Here is a 17,378-nt window from a genome sequence, read left to right as displayed (position 1 = left end):
TTGAAGCACTATGTTATCCATTTGCAAGAGCAGTAGATGGCAGCACTATTTCCTGCCATTTAGTGCTCCAGATGCCTATCTAGGTATCTCTTCAACACAGAATATCATGGGAATGGAGAAAAATTTTTTTTATTTTTTTTTAAAGTAAATTGGAAACTTTTTAAAAATGTTATGTTCTGTCTGAATCACAAAAGAAAATGTTTGGGTTTAATATTCCTTTAATTATTTTACCTTCTTTTCCTGTAATTTAAAGTGACAGTTTACTTCTATTATCAAATTTGCTTTGTTCTCTTGGTATCCTTTTGTTAAAAAAGCATACATAGGTAGGCTCAGGAACAGCAATGCACTACTGGGAGCTAGCTACCGATTGGTGGCTGCACATATATGCTTCTTGCCATTGGCTCACCCAATCTGTTCAGCTAGCTCCCAGTAGTGCACTTCTGCTCCTTCAACAAAAGATAACAAGAGAATTAAGCAATTTGATAATAGAAGTAAATTGGGAAGTTGTTCAAAATGGTATGCTCTACATGAATCATTAAATAAAAGTTTTGGGTTTTATGCCCATTTAATTTCAAATGCATAAAAATGACTTTAATGTCCCTACTTGCTCATTATATGGAATCTTTAAGTTTGAGAGAGTGAATAATCTAATGCTAAATTTTGGTATTTTGTTATATTTATTCCATGTAGGATGTTGTGTATTTTAATATCTACAAGTAAAAGTTAAGTTTATGATTTTTGGCTCCCTTTTTGTCAATTTACCTTTGCGTTTTTGTGTGTGCCAGAGAGTGGTTTTTCTTTTTTCTTTTTCTGAGATAAATTTGGGTATTATCTAGATAATTTGTCACCATACACTATAAACGTCAAAATAAGTCGAATGTAATCGTGAGTGTCCCAGAATAATAGCAAACACAAAGTAAGGGAAAGAGAATATGTGCAATGTAAACTTAGATCATCTACTATATGTCAAATAAAAAGGTTTAGTTCTGTGTAATGGTAAAGATGTTAGTTTTTTTATAGGTATATTGGGAAATAATGAATTCACACTGTATTGAATTTGGGCCCAGAATTACATAAAGAAATATGAGATACTAGTTACTATTTTCTTGAAATAAATGCAGCTATCAAGATTTTCCTTAGAGACTTCTGCAGAAAAGATCTGGGTCATTTAACTATAAAATGCTTTAGAAGTGGATACAACATGCAAATACAAAAGTAAATATTGGCCTACAGTATATGTACTGGGAAATGCGATTTATGACATTTTCACAATATCCTATATCTCTTTACAAATGTTTTTGTATTGATTGAACATTCCATGTGAATGAGAAAATAATTCTACTTCCAATTACCAGCCGGTTAGGAATTGTGTGTGAATTGTTTCAGGTTTAAAGAGCCGGATTTAAATCCATACAGCTTAAAACTGGATTAGGTGGATAAGGGAAAGTGATGTATGTCTAGCTAAGATTATGAAAATATTGAAGGAGAGAGTGCTCACTCAGGTCAGATAGCCATCTGCTGATTCTGTGTGATTACAGCATAGTAGCTTGTGTGTGCTGTAGTGTCACCCTGCTGATAACTCTGTTGAGATTTAACTTGATACAAATCAGCAGCTAAACTGTATGACCTCAATGAAGAGTCTCTCTCTATATAGTATGTGTTGCAAGTAGACCCTTTGCCAGTAAAAATATTCTAGCAATCTGGAAATCACGATAAACTAGTTTCAATGTAAGCTGTAAACTTCTTTATTTTCATTTTTTTTACTGGACATTTCGCAAAATTGAATGCCTAAATGAAACCTAAAAATGTTGCAGGTAGAACTGGTGGTTTCATCAGACACACAAGCTTTAAAGGGATAGGAAAGACAAAAAATGAAACTTGCATGATTCAGATAGAGCATGCATTTTTAAGACAATTTTAAATTCACTTCTATTTTCAAATGTTCTTTGTTGCTTTGGTATCACTTGTTGAAAAGGAATACAAACATATCCTACACTAGTGGGAGCTAGCTACTGATTGGTGCCTGCACACATTTGTCTCTTGTGATTGGCTAACTGGATGTGTTCAGCTAGCTGCCGGTAGTGCACTGCTGCTCCTTCAACAAAGGATGACAGAAAAATGAAGCAAATTTGATCATAGAAGTAAATTGGAAAGATGTTTAAATCACATGCTCTATCTAAAATGTTAAATACAAATTTTGGGTTTCATGTCCCTTTAAGTTATTTGTATAATGATTATATACAAAATATAAGCTATTTTTGAGAGAGATTTTGCCACTTAAATGCATGTAAATGTTTTCTTTGTGTTTTACTACAGAGTGAAGACAGACTTAGTGTCCTGAAAGGCTCCAGCCTAGAGGCAATGCTACAGGCTCTGCACCATGATTCCCGAGCTGGTCATTTTTTTGTCCACTTCTGTGAGCAGTCAGGAAATAAGGTATGTGATGAGAGCAGGATGTGATGTCACTAGCATGTGGGCGGGGCTTAGGTCCGGTGTCTGTGTCGCGGTTAGTTTAGTACAATCAACCTGTCTGGATGTGTATTGCTATGCTCTGTAATAAAATAGAGTTGTACCATCATTGCTGTGTCCTGCATATGTCCTGCATCACATGACATGGTGTCAGAAGTTCTGGACTGCGCTTCTGTTCCTGATCGATTGCAATGTCAAAGTTTACCCCACCTGAGCCTTTTGACTTTTCTCAGCCTGCAGCTTGGCCCACATGGCGTCAGCGGTTTCAGCGCTTCAGGATTGCATCCAAACTGAACAAGGAGAGTGGTGAAGTACAAGTTAATTCTCTTTTATACTCCATGGGGAAAGATGTAGAGCCAGTGTTCAATGCTTTTACTTTTCAAGAAGGGGAAGAAGTTAACTTTGATATAGTTATGGATAAACTCAGTGCCCACTTTGTGCCCCAAAGAAATGTGATTCATGAGAGAGCTTGTTTTCACAAACGTAATCAGCGTGTGGGAGAATCTGTGGAGTCATTTGTGCGCAGCCTGTATGAATTAGCTGAATTCTGTGAGTTTGGTGTTGCTAAAGAAGAGCAAATCAGAGACAGAATAGTTATTGGAATTGCAGATGCTGAAGTCTCCCTGAAGCTGCAGTTAGAGCCTGATTTAACGTTAGAAGGGGCTATTAGGATGGCCCGCCAGAGTGAACTGGTGAAAAAGCAAAGTGCTGATCTGAGGTCTGAGAGTATTGTGGATGAAGTGCAACAGTCTAGAAAAATTACTAGTGAAAGGCACAGTGTGAGCGGTAGATCAAAAGTACTGGAAAGGCCTAGAAGTGGATGGGCGCAACATGGCCGATGCACACGGTGCTACCGGGCGCATGATCAGAGTGCCATATGCCCGGCCAGAGATAAAAGATGCAGAAAATGTAACAGAATAGGCCATTTTGAAGTGGTGTGTAAAACTGAATACATTAAGGAGATGCAGGTGGACAGTGACCAGGAGGGTCAGGAAGTGTCTTTTGTGGGGTCTGTTGTGGAACGGACAAGCTCAGAGGAAGATTGGAAAGTTACTTTTACTGTAATGGGAGCCAATGTTGATTTTAAGATTGACACAGGAGCTGATATCACTGTAATGTCTTTTGCTGAATTTATGAAACTGCCTCGACAGCCCCAGCTGGCAAAGGTTACGACAAACGTCCATAGTCCTGGTGGCCGCATTGATTGTGTGGGGAAATTTCTCGCCAGCTGTGAGTACAAACAAAAAAAGTTCACCATGTGGGTGCATGTGATCCGAGGTCAGTGTGTTAACAGTTTATTGAGCAGAAAAGCAGCCTGTGATTTGGGCCTCGTGGCCAGAGTGAATGAGGTCTCTGAAGATATGTTTGGCGAGTTGGGCCTACTGAACTGCAAACCTGTCCGTATAGCACTTAAAAGTGATGCAGTCCCATACAGTATTTCTACTCCTCGTAGAATTCCGTTCCCGCTCATGCCTCAAGTGGAGAAAGAGCTCATGCGCATGAAGTCTATGGGGGTTATTGAAGAGGTTGTTGAAGCAACTGATTGGTGTGCCCCCATTGTTCCAGTTGCAAAGAAAAATGGGAAGGTGCGCATCTGTGTGGACCTGATAAGGTTGAATGAGGCAGTGAAGAGGGAGAGATTTGTGCTGCCGACGTTGGAAGATATAGCCCCGAAGTTGGCTGGGGCGAAGTTCTTTTCCACATTAGACGCTTCTAGCAGATCCCCCTGGATCCAAAGTGCCGCAAACTGACTACCTTTATCACTCCGGTAGGTCGGTTCTGCTTCTGCAGACTTCCCTTTGGGATATCCTCCGCTCCTGAGATCTTTCAAAGGGAAATTAGTTCTCTCCTGAGTGGCCACGTGGGCACAGCAGTCGTCATGGACGACATTCTAGTGTATGGGTCTACAGTGGAGGAGCATGATCAGCGTTTGAGTTGTGTGCTGCAGGCTATCAAAGAGTCTGGGCTGAAGCTGAATAAAGAAAAATGTCATTTTAGGAAAACTGAATTATGCTACTTTGGGCATATCATCAACGGGGATGGCATCAAGCCGGACCCCGAGAAAATTCGGGCTATCGAACAGATGAAAAGCCCTTCTGATGTACATGAGCTGAGACAGATATTGGGCCTTGTAAATTACGTGGGCAAGTTTCTTCCAGATTTATCTACAGTTTTGCACCCTATCACAGAGTTGCTTAAGAAAGATGTTGCCTGGGTCTGGGGACCCTCACAAGAAAAAGCGTTCCTGCATGCTAAGTCCCTGCTGGGGTCTGCCCCAGTGCTGGGGTTCTACGACCCTTCAAAAAAGACTGTGGTTAGTGCTGATGCAAGCAGTTATGGGTTGGGGGCTGCACTCCTGCAGCTGAATGACAACAAACTACAGCCCATCGCCTACTGTTCCCGCACACTGACGGCTGCGGAGTCAAAATACGCTCAAATTGAGAAAGAGTGCCTGGCTGCAGTTTGGGCCTGTGAGCGCTTTCAGCGTTATCTAGTGGGTTTGGAGAAATTTAGTCTGGAAACTGACCACAAACCGCTAGTCCCTCTTATCAATTCTTACGACATCGACAAAACACCCTTGAGATGCCAGAGACTTTTAATGAGACTGCTCAGGTTCAATGTTCAGGCAGTGCATGTGCCGGGGAAGCAGCTGGTTGTGGCAGATACACTGTCCAGGCTCCCGCTGGCTGCTGCTGAAGAATCCTCCACAGAGTCGGATGTAAAAGTGTATGTTGATTCAGTTCTGGCCTCTAAGTCCATTTCTTCAAGGAAACTGGAAGAGATAAAGAAAGAGACATATTTGGACACAGATCTGCAAGAAGTTATAAGGTACATAAGAGATGGCTGGCCCGAGAGCCGGGCAGCCTGGATGTCTTTAAATGCTTACCAGCCAGAGAGGTTGCAGCTCACGGAGCTGGAGGGGTTGGTGCTGTTCCAAGACCGTATTGTAATTCCTGTCAGCATGAGGAAGGAGATGTTAAACAGGATTCACGATGGTCACTTAGGCATTACAAAGTGCAGAGAAAGAGCAGCTACAGCTGTGTGGTGGCCTGGGATCAGCTCCGACATTGCAAATCATGTGTCTAAATGTGCCTTTTGCCGGGAACGCCGGCCTACTCAGAGAAGGGAGCCCTTAATGTCTACTCCGCTGCCTGCGGGGCCGTGGCAGAAAATAGCTGCTGATTTGTGCGAACTGCACGGGAAAAGGTTTCTTGTTGTTATCGACTACTATTCCAGGTATTTGGAAATAGCACCCCTGAATGATATCACAAGTCAGGCCGTTATCATTCGCCTGAAGAGCTTGTTCGCCCGCTGGGGCATTCCAATGGAGCTGGTGAGTGATAATGGCATGCAGTTCGCTTCTACAGAGTTCAGTGCTTTCAGCAGGGAATATGATTTTGTACATTCCACGTCAAGTCCACATTATCCGCAGGCCAACGGAATGGCTGAAAGGGCAGTTCAAACAACAAAATTCATTCTAAAGCAATCTGAACCGTACCTAGCCCTCTTGTCATACAGGGCGACGCCCATTCAAGCCACCGGGTTTAGCCCGGCACAGCTGATGCTAGGACGCCAGATTCGCACCACTTTACCCTCAGTGGGTGTCTTCAAGCCGCCTGGCCCTGTTCCTCGGGACGAAGTCCTTAGGAGGGATGAAGAGGCCAAAAAGGGTTATCGTTTCTTCTACGACAGGAGACATTCTGTCAGGCCTTTACAGGAACTGAAAGCGGGCCAAAGTGTCAGAATTAAACTGGATGATGAGAAGAAATGGAAGACGCCTGCTACGGTAGTGGGCCGCTCTCCAGAACCAAGGTCTTACACAGTCCTTACAGAGGGAGGGACGGTTACACGCCGTAACCGAAGACAACTTCAGCCTGTACCTGAGAGTCTGGAACCGGATACCTCAGTACCACCGCCGGTGGGATCCCCTGTTCTAAGAGAGGTGCCTTCCCCTCAGCAAGATCATAGCGGGGATATATCTTTGCCTCCAGCAGACTCTTGTTCACCATCTTCTGTATCAGAGGACAGTTCATGCAAAGTTACATCAAGCGGAAGAGTGGTGAAACTTCCGGCCCGATACAGGGACTGACTTTAGCTAGAACAGTGACTGGAAGTATGGGCAGAATAATCCCATGGTCACTGTGGACTAGGGTAGTCTACCTCGATGTCCAAGTCAGGATGTAATTTATTTGTTCATGTTTTCTAATCTATCTGTTTTATAATGTTCAAAAACAAAATGTTGTTGTATACCCTGTTGGTGTACCTTGTTATTTAATATATGCGAATGTATGCTTTGCCTTTGAAAAAGGGGAAGATGTGATGAGAGCAGGATGTGATGTCACTAGCATGTGGGCGGGGCTTAGGTCCGGTGTCTGTGTCGCGGTTAGTTTAGTACAATCAACCTGTCTGGATGTGTATTGCTATGCTCTGTAATAAAATAGAGTTGTACCATCATTGCTGTGTCCTGCATATGTCCTGCATCACATGACAAGGTATATTATGAGTCAGTCTTGTTTTCTGTACAGGTGTTTTATGATACAACAAAGGATAAATAGGACAGTGTATTTAATGTATAGGGGTGTCAGCCAGAGTTTGACTAAAGACCTAAATTAAAGTGAAGGTAAAATTACGCTGTTATGAAGACAACCTAGCATTTATGAATCTCTCCTTAATGTAGTCGCTAAGGTTTTTTTTGGCAATTATCGATTTATTTCTGCAAAAAAGTTTCGTTGAAATTTCATACCATTCGTCTCCCAACTCCTCCCAAACTATACTTCCGTCTTCCTCAAGTATTGAGATCTACAGAGGTCACACCCACACTCTCCACCCCTCTAAAAAGCTTGTTCACGAGTCAAACTTCCAATGCGCATGCGCTATTCGCCGAGGCTTTTTTCACTGCGCATGCGATCCGTATATTATGCAGATGATGAATAAATGGTTTACAATTTAGAATTAATATGCATGCGCAAAACTGGAGCTAGCCTGGTTATCTAGGTTTAGAATAAGTAACTAGCACACACGCAGATAAATATAGCGGCTGATGACGTCGAGTGACGGCCGCCTAACGGCCAGAAAATCAATTGGCTTAAAAAAAAACGTGAATAATAGTAAAGTTAATTCTATAGAAGAAAAAACTAAGGGGACGCGCTACTAAAGAAACATGTGATGGTGTAAAAATCGTGGTGTATCTGCTTAAATAGAAAGTGGGTGTTGTGCAAATAAAGATAAAAAATAAAAAATTAAACAATTGGTTGATAAGCGAATTTACAACTTGGCTCAGTGTGTGGTAACACCAACCGCTATGGTGTGTTTAAAGCAAAAAAATGCTTTAAAAGGAGAAAAAAATATATATAAAAATAAACATATAAATCAACATATAACAAAGCACTTGTGCAATTTGAACATATAAATATGTATAAGTGTCCCAGTGTCCAGTGTACTTGAAAAGTCCAAGACTAATAAAAGAGTGAGTGGAAACAGACAATGGACAGTCCACTTCAAAATAAAGGATATGGTAACAATCAAGAGTTCGTGATAGAAAGGCTTGCTCCGCTTGTGTCCACGGTGTACTGGATCAATGAATCTGTGAGGATATAAAAGCAAAAACGGGCGCCAACATAGTGTGAATCAGTTTACATCAGCTGAGAAATAAAGTATAAGAAATATACTCACAAGTGGAGTGGCACCTTAAATCAACAAGGTGCGTGCAGGCAGGCTGACATTCAAAACCAGCAGTCAGTACGCTGGAGGTCTCACCCGGGAAACCTATGGATTGATGGAGACAGGTGTGGCTTACGTCAGCTGTGGATCGTTTGAGAGGCCGGAATACCAGTGGAGAGGTGCAAACAACTGTGGATACTTTCTCCAGATGATCGTATTCGTGCAATCAGATTTAATCCCAAATGAAATGGTGATTGTCCAAATAAGGAAAAGTGTTCGATATCCAACCAAATATAAAATCAATAGGACATCAATATAAAATAGCAAAGAAACCGGGTCTGTATAAAAACAGAATATTTTATTTTATTAGACGGGCACCAACCCTTAGGAACAAATTAGCACCAAGTAAAAGGGTCAAACATTGCCAATCTTCTCTTAATAATCCGAAAAAAACTTTGAACTTTTTAAGATCACATGGTTCTTATAAATGTGGCAAGAGAGGATGTAATATGTGCAAATTTATTAGTTCCCAAAAAACATTTAAATCTAATACCACCGGTCTTACTTTCCGGATCTCACATCGTCTCAATTGCGAATCGAAGTACATTGTTTATCTTTTAAACTGTGTATGTGGGGTCCAATATATTGGACGTACTATTAGAAACATACGCACCCGTTGGGGTGAACATTATCGCAACTGTAAGAATTGTAAGAAAAGTAAAATTAACCATAGTGTTCCTAATCATTGTGAAATGATACATGATGGTAGATCAGACATTTTCAAAATCATTCCAATAGATCATGTACCCCCCTCGACAGATTACGATCGTCTAATTAAACTTAGACAACTAGAAACATATTGGATACACAAACTCAAAACACTGCACCCCCAGGGTTTGAATGCCAATGTTGATTTGGCAGCTTTCATTTAAATTCATTCACATTATCATCAAATACAGAGAATTTATTATATATTATACTTTGTATACATCAATAGACTGCACCGGTTTTACAAACACATCTGTATTACTCATACATCATTTCAGGTACATACACACAAAGAGAATGAATCAGACTAAACATTGTAATTAGTCCTCAATAATATAAAATCCACCCACCAGTTCAGAGTCTAGTAAACCCAGATCTTAATATAATCTGTCATTTACAGATAGCCCATCAAACCAAGTATAGGTTTGCCATACACAAGGACACGAGTTCGTGTCCACCCCACAACCGGTGAAAAATTCACCATTAATCATTTTCATCACATTAGACCTATATTATTTCCAACTACAACACCATCACTACCACTTATCTTCATTGCTAAACCTTACTCACTCTTGCGACCACCATACCGCATACACAAATATATTATTTTATTAACAATTATCGTACAATATACATAGTGATGTACGGTTTTAGTCTCATTCAGAATCCAATAACATCTATCTAATATTCATTACCATGTTTGCTTCTTGCAACAAGTCATGTTGCTATGCAATAACAATTGTTCAACAAATTGGTACTATGATAGTTTTCTGCTTTTATTTCTTACTATAACTTTGGCATGTCTTTGGTATATCGAGACCAACATCACACAATTTGTCATTACTTCCGATTAGCTCTTTTAGATAAGTACAAACCTAGTATACATAAGGTCATGGGTTTTAGCCCAACCTGGTAATTTATTGAATCTCAAATTATTTTCAAGATAGATAAAGCGCTGTTCTCTTTTTTGGGGATTGTTTTTTATGTTATTAACCAATTATACTATTCATCTAACAAATCATGATGCCTCTCTATAATAATTGTTCAACAATTGGTACCCGTATAATTTTCGGTATCTATTTTCATACTTTAACTTTGGCATGTTTTTGGTATATCTAGACCAACATTACCTAATTTTTCATTACATTCGATTAGCTCTTTTAGATAAACACAAACCTAGCACACATAGGGTCAAGAGTTCGAGCCCTACCTAGAACTTTATTGAAGCCTAAAATATTTTAAAGACAAAAAAAGCGCTGTTCTCTTTTTTTGAACGGTTATTATGCCATTTCCCAACTACCCTATTCGTGAAATGATCACTTACTGAGCATATTAGTTAGGGTGATGCATTTCCAGTAACATGATTACAGGTCATATCACTAGTGCAAACATGCTTCTAAATAGTTACTTGCAAAAATTTTTCATACATCTTTTTAAGACATGTATATCATTTCCGAACAATGCCCAATATGACACTTTTATTACTTTGTTTTTAACAATATATATATTTTTTAATGTACAATTGTTTGGAGATGACCTCCAGATTAGATTCCGGGTCATTATCAGGTATAAATAGTCACCTGTGAAACACCTATGTATATGCCTGAGGAAACGGTCCTTTACGGACTGAGAAACGCGTAGCAAATAAAATATTCTGTTTTTATACAGACCCGGTTTCTTTGCTATTTTATATTGATGTCCTATTGATTTTATATTTGGTTGGATATCGAACACTTTTCCTTATTTGGACAATCACCATTTCATTTGGGATTAAATCTGATTGCACGAATACGATCATCTGGAGAAAGTATCCACAGTTGTTTGCACCTCTCCACTGGTATTCCGGCCTCTCAAACGATCCACAGCTGACGTAAGCCACACCTGTCTCCATCAATCCATAGGTTTCCCGGGTGAGACCTCCAGCGTACTGACTGCTGGTTTTGAATGTCAGCCTGCCTGCACGCACCTTGTTGATTTAAGGTGCCACTCCACTTGTGAGTATATTTCTTATACTTTATTTCTCAGCTGATGTAAACTGATTCACACTATGTTGGCGCCCGTTTTTGCTTTTATATCCTAAAAAAAAACGTGATCAAGAGAGAAAAAAAATATATATATATGGGTTGAATTTAGTAACGTTATGAAATAACTTTATAAAGGTAATAACTTTATTATTCTTACAATATATAGAAAATGATGAATGAACCTTATATTTATTTGTCACGCATAATGCTATACTTCATCGACTTGAAGCTAACTTTACCATCACTTTAAGTCTATGGGTTGTTGAGGGCATATAAATATAAATCAAAGGTGTCACTTGAATTTTGGAAACTGTGTCAAAAGTGTAATAAATAATAAAAAACACTGATGTGCTCATCATCATAACATGGTCATCATCTGCATACTTATAAGAGGCACTACAAGAACAACACATTCATCTCCCTATGTTCCAATTCTCTAACCCTGAAATCCTTTTGTTTTAAATTCATTCTTTGTTTCATATGGGCTAAATAATTATGCTTACTTGAACAGCAGGCGGACACCATATTAACAATGCATCAGGAGCTGGGTTTTGCAATCCCTGAACAGCAAGAAATGTCAGACATTCCTGCTTGGAATCAAGCAGGTTACTTAAAGGGACACTAAACCCACATTTTTTCTTTCATGATTCAGATAGAGCATGCAATTTAAAGCAGCTTTCTAATTTATATTCTTTGTTCTTTTGCTATCTTTATTTGAAAAAGCAGAAATGTACAGTTAAGAGCCGACCCATTTTTGGTTCAGCACCCTAGATAGTGCTTGCTGATAGGTGGCTACATTTAGCTACCAATCAGCAAGCGCTAACCAGGTGCTGAACCGAAAATGAGCCAAGTGGGGACCAGTCAACACAGTAGATTTGCATAATCAACAATTGCAAGATAACAAGACAATGCAATAGCACTTAGTCTGAACTTCAAATGAGTAGCAGATTTTTTTTCTGACAATTTTAAAAGTTATGTCTTTTTACACTCCCCCTGTACCATGTGACAGCCATCAGCCAATCACAAATGCATACACGTACCATGTGACAGCCATCAGCCATTCACAAATGCATACACACTTATTCTTGCACATGCTCAGTAGGAGCTGGTGACTCAAAAAGTTCAAATATTAAAAGACTGTGCACATTTAGTTAATGGAAGTAAATTGTAAAGTTGTTTAAAATAGCATGCTCTATCTGAATAATGAAAGTTTAATTTTGATTGAGTGTCCCTTTAAGCTCCTGCTTTTTCAAATAAAGATAGTAAGAGAACAAAGAAAAATTGCATGCACTATCTGAATCACGAATGAAAAAAAAATTGGGTTTAGTATCCCATTAACTTGATACTTATCCATAAGAGTTCTGCTGAAGTTTTTAATTAACTGATAACTGTAAGGTCATAGGGTATATTTAGGTACTTACTGTTTTATAATGTTATTGCTTATTATGTTCATCTCAGAAATGTAATTTAAAAAGTCAGCAGGTGACAAGAAAATTACTTGACCAAATTAAGCGTTAAAAGTAAAAAAAAAAAGCACACACACAAATAAAAAATGTTGCTAGTAGTATAAGTTATAGATTGAGGCTTAAACTACAAGTAAAACACAAAAAATATTAGCGCTATTGAGCATTAACAATACACTACAAGTTAAATCAATAGCGCTCATATTACGGGATTGTGAAGAACAATGTTATTTTAAGTATTTCATTTTGAGTTTATTGTCCCTTTAAATAAAACACACACACACACATATATATATCTATCTATCTATATATATAGCCATCAAAATCTCAGTTATTTTCTTTTTTATTTACTTGTGATTGTCAAGATGCAGCTAATGTTTGCGCTAATATGATTTTGTTGCAGTTGTGGGAGAACAGTGTCTGCTTTTGGTTTGATCTGCAGTTTTATCACCACTTGTTTTACCAAGAGACCCTACAACCCTATAAACTGTGCCAGCAATCCCAAGTAAGTTACTGAACTATTGTTACTGAATGTTACCCAGAGGACTGTTGTTTGCATAGAATGGTTACAAAGGAACTTTTAATCACATTGCACATTTCTATGATATACATAAAAAAATATATATCAGCACTACATTGTATTTGTTTTTTTTTATGATATAGTAGGGTACATATGCAGAAATCAAAATAAACTACTTAACTACTAAAGACTCTAAACCAATAGAAACAATAAACGTTGCTCTGATGTTTGAGCAATAAGCTACTATAATATGTGTAAGCTTTAAAGAGATACAGTCATATGAAAAATTAATGGGGGCAAAGCTAATAAATGATATTGTTTTATATTTTTTAATGTTCATCTTCTGAATAGTAAAGGATAGTGCTGACATATTAACTGCTCTTGTTTATTTTCCATCATGCTAAAATGACATTATAATCTCTTTTATTTGTAACATTCATTTGTAACATTAATATCTTTAAAGCAATTTAGAAGCAGTTTTATTTTAATTAATATCATTTTTTTTAAATAAATAAAAATATGTTAACTTTAAAGGATAGGAAATTAAAAATGTTACTTGCAAGAGTAATTTAAAACGTGTAGTTTTAAGACCCTCTTAAATTCACTTCTATCTTCAAATGCACTTTTTTCTCTTGGTATTCACTATTGAAATCGTACATATCTTACACTACTGGGAGCTAACTGGTGATTGGTGCATACACATATTTGTCCCTTGTGATTAGCTCAATCCCAGTAGTGCATTGCTGCTCCTTCAGCAAAGGAATACTAGAGAATGAAGCAACTTTGATAATAGAAATAAATTGGAAAGTTGTTTAAAACTGTATGCTCTATCTGAATCATGAAAACAAAATTAAAATTTAATCTCCCTTTAAATCACTTCTAACACTGCTATTGTAATCATTTGTATGTGTTGTTTTAAAATGAAACTGTATAACAATTGTTAATGTAGCACAGAATTTAATGTTTGATATTTTTATTGCCATATTTTTATAGAAATTCACATCTTATAAGAACGTGTCAAGTAAACGCATTCCCTTGTTTCATTGGAGGTACATTAACCTATTCTTATGAGACAAGGCAAGAATAAATAAATAGCTACACTAGAGCTCATAGATCTAATATGAGGTTAAACCTTAGTCATGTTAAAAATACATAAAACAGATTATTGTGTTGCAGATGAGCAGGTCCAAACAGATTAGAAGATATTTTTATTCACAAAAAATATCAGCAAATAGAACTTTCACTGGAGCAAGGGAGTCTGTTTTATTACATGCACATAAAGTACATACCGCTTACTGTATTTGCTTATAAAATTCATTTAAAAAAATATTTATAGGCAAAAGGACAAGGCATAAATATATATACCCAGAATGCTCTGCTCCTGTTGAAACACTATTTGCTGTGTGTACAAATGAGAGTGGGCTAATCTGCTTGGATGTCCAAATGTGCCATATGATATTCTATGTTTAGGTAACAAAAAGAAAAAGATGTGTTAGGATTTTTTTTACCATTTAATAAAAAGCAAATAGTCCTAAATATGTGTAAGTGACAGAGACTTTTTTTTCTGAATTTGTAGATTAAAGCATTATAAAAATTAGAAACCACAATATTTATTTAAAAAAAGAAAACAGCCAATCTAAGCCGTGTAAGCCCTAACTGTTGTCTAGCTCTAAGGTCGATGTCTTGAAGATGACGGCTAATCTCCTCACTGTGCTAATGGTCAGCATCAAACAAGAGCCTTGTAATACAAATCTAGCTGTGAAAAGCCGTTCTTATAGAATAACACAAGAGCTTACACCAACATCTTAATACATGGGCTTTGCAGTGGTGCTATCTACAGTCTTTACGATCTCTAGTTAGTACTCTGTAAATATGAAATGTGTTTTCCTTGGAACCTAAGTAAGTGTTAATCTTCATCCTCACCAAAGCGCCTGCACATTAAATGATCCACCTTTGGCATACAGCTGTGTCAGTGACTGATTTCTGTGAGAAAAGCAATTATAATGGCTTTAGATATCACAAACATGTTACTAGTCATTTTTCCAAACACAAATCACAAGTCTACAGAGATGTTTTGAACTTTCTGGGAATGTTTTGTATTTCATTGATTTTTTTTTTTTTTTTTAACATTAATTTCAGAGAGACCTACAACATATTTTATATTATTCTGGCACAAATTCTTATGGAAACTGCAGTTCATGTATTGGAAAAGTACCAATAACTGAAAGGCAATAAGTCAGGGGTTAAGGTTTGTAGCCCCATGATTATGTAAAACATATTAAAGGGACATAAAAATACAAAACGAAGACGCTCAAATGTTTTAGAGCATGTTAACTATTGCTTGCAGGGTTTAAACACAAAGTCAAAGTCCGCTCCAGAGCAGCAGGGCACCACTGGGACCTAGCTGAGCCAATAACAAGACACATGTGCAATGCCCCCAATCACCATCTAGCTCATAGTAGCATATCTAGGTATTCTTTCAACAAAGGATACCTAGAGAATTAAGTAAATTAGATAACAGAAATAAATGCAAAACTCTCTTAAAATTGCATGCTCTGTCTGAATCATGAACATTTAATTTTTACTTCCATGTCCCTTTAAGTAATCATTTCTATTTTAATGTTATAACACAACAATTTTGAGACTTTATACTTTAGGTTATTCTACCTTTGTGTATAATATTTTTAGTTGCAGGAACTGATCTTTAATAACCTCACATTTTGGGCGCGATTACATATGTTGCTCAATTTTCAGCGCAACTGCAGAAACCCATGTCACATAACACACGCTGCCATATGATATACTAGCATAAATAGGCCAAACTGGCGAGGTTCAGAAATATGCACAACTGATAATTTACACTAGTATATTGCACGCGTATGTTAAAAATAAAGAGTAGGTTTTTTTATGTTAATTTCACATGTAAAAATCGAAACCAAAAAGAAATTAATAAACTGACACGCAAACTGACTGCAAGGGAAACATGGTGGGTATTCAGGGTGTGCATTGTCTGTTTTAAGGCTGCAGGTGAGAGGTTGTGCTGTTTGTGATCGGTTTGACACACTTGCAGGGGGTGGATAGGGGTTTGATTAATTAAGTGGCCAGGAAAGGTTTAAAGGGACACTGAACCAAAAAATGTTTCTTTCGTGATTCAGATAAAGCATGCAATTTTAAGCAACTTTCTAATTTACTCCTATTATCAATTTTTCTTTATTCTTTTGCTATATTTATTTGAAAAAGAAGGCATCTAAGCTATTTTTTTGTTCAGACCCTGGACAGCACTTGTTTATTGGTCGGTTAAATTAATCCACCAATCAGCAAGAACAACCCAGGTTGTTCACCAAAAAGGGGCCAGCATTTAAACTTACATTCTTGTTTTTCAAATAAAGATACCAAGAGAATGAAGAAAATTTGATAATAGGAGTAAATTAGAAAGTTGCTTAAAATTGCATGTTCTATCTGAATCACGAAAGAAAAAAAAATTGGGTTCAGTGTCCCTTTAACTGTTTGATATGTGCACTGAAATGTATGTGAGTGCGCATGCGTTAGGTGTTTGTTAAGCCTTCCAGGGACTTACACTGTTCTTTTACTGTGCACAAGGGTTGCTGCATCTGCCTATGTGTGGCAAGCTAAAAATTGAGTAAAATATATCCATTCTGCGTGCGTAAGTCCATGCGCTGCCTTTGTGATACCGACTGCCGACGCCAGTTCTATGTTAGTCTGTGGGAGTAAAAAATGTGCACACCGTGAAAAATCTATGCGCTTAACTTGTCTGCTATGTCGGGTTTGTGATTGCGTGATTTGAGAAAAATGGCGACGCTGGTTTTTGCGCACGTCACCAAGTATGTTATTGAGGTCTTTGTATATTTCCCTCTTCTAATATTAATTCCGTTTTATAGATATCATAAAGAAGGTCCTTAAAGGTACATTTCTTTCATGTAATTAGCAAGAGTCCATGAGCTAGTGACGTATGGGATATACATTCCTACCAGGAGGGGCAAAGTTTCCCAAACCTTAAAATGCCTATAAATACACCCCTCACCACACCCACAAATCAGTTTTACAAACTTTGCCTCCTATGGAGGTGGTGAAGTAAGTTTGTGCTAGATTCTACGTTGATATGCGCTCCGCAGCAGGTTGGAGCCCGGTTTTCCTCTCAGCGTGCAGTGAATGTCAGAGGGATGTGAGGAGAGTATTGCCTATTTGAATGCAATGATCTCCTTCTACGGGGTCTATTTCATAGGTTCTCTGTTATCGGTCGTAGAGATTCATCTCTTACCTCCCTTTTCAGATCGACGATATACTCTTATATATACCATTACCTCTGCTGATTTTCGTTTCAGTACTGGTTTGGCTTTCTACAAACATGTAGATGAGTGTCCTGGGGTAAGTAAATCTTATTTTCTGTGACACTCTAAGCTATGGTTGGGCACTTTTTTATAAAAAGTTCTAAATATATGTATTCAAACATTT

At 37.9% G+C, this 17,378-nt stretch overlaps 1 protein-coding gene across 1 annotated transcript in view; it reads left to right on the top strand.

The window, feature by feature from the left end:
• The window catches only part of RGS22 (regulator of G protein signaling 22), a 354,545-nt gene that overhangs the window by 100,621 nt on the left and 236,546 nt on the right, over positions 1-17,378 (top strand). The window contains exons 12-13 of the mRNA XM_053715916.1: positions 2,317-2,436; positions 12,789-12,890. Coding sequence (XP_053571891.1) covers positions 2,317-2,436; positions 12,789-12,890 — 222 coding nt within the window. The remainder of the gene's footprint in view (positions 1-2,316; positions 2,437-12,788; positions 12,891-17,378) is intronic.

The sequence above is a fragment of the Bombina bombina genome, chromosome 5 (assembly GCF_027579735.1).
Source record: "Bombina bombina isolate aBomBom1 chromosome 5, aBomBom1.pri, whole genome shotgun sequence".
Lineage (NCBI taxonomy): Eukaryota > Metazoa > Chordata > Amphibia > Anura > Bombinatoridae > Bombina > Bombina bombina.
The sequence above is the reverse complement of the archived record's forward strand: the minus strand, read 5'-3'. Positions and strand labels throughout refer to the sequence as shown.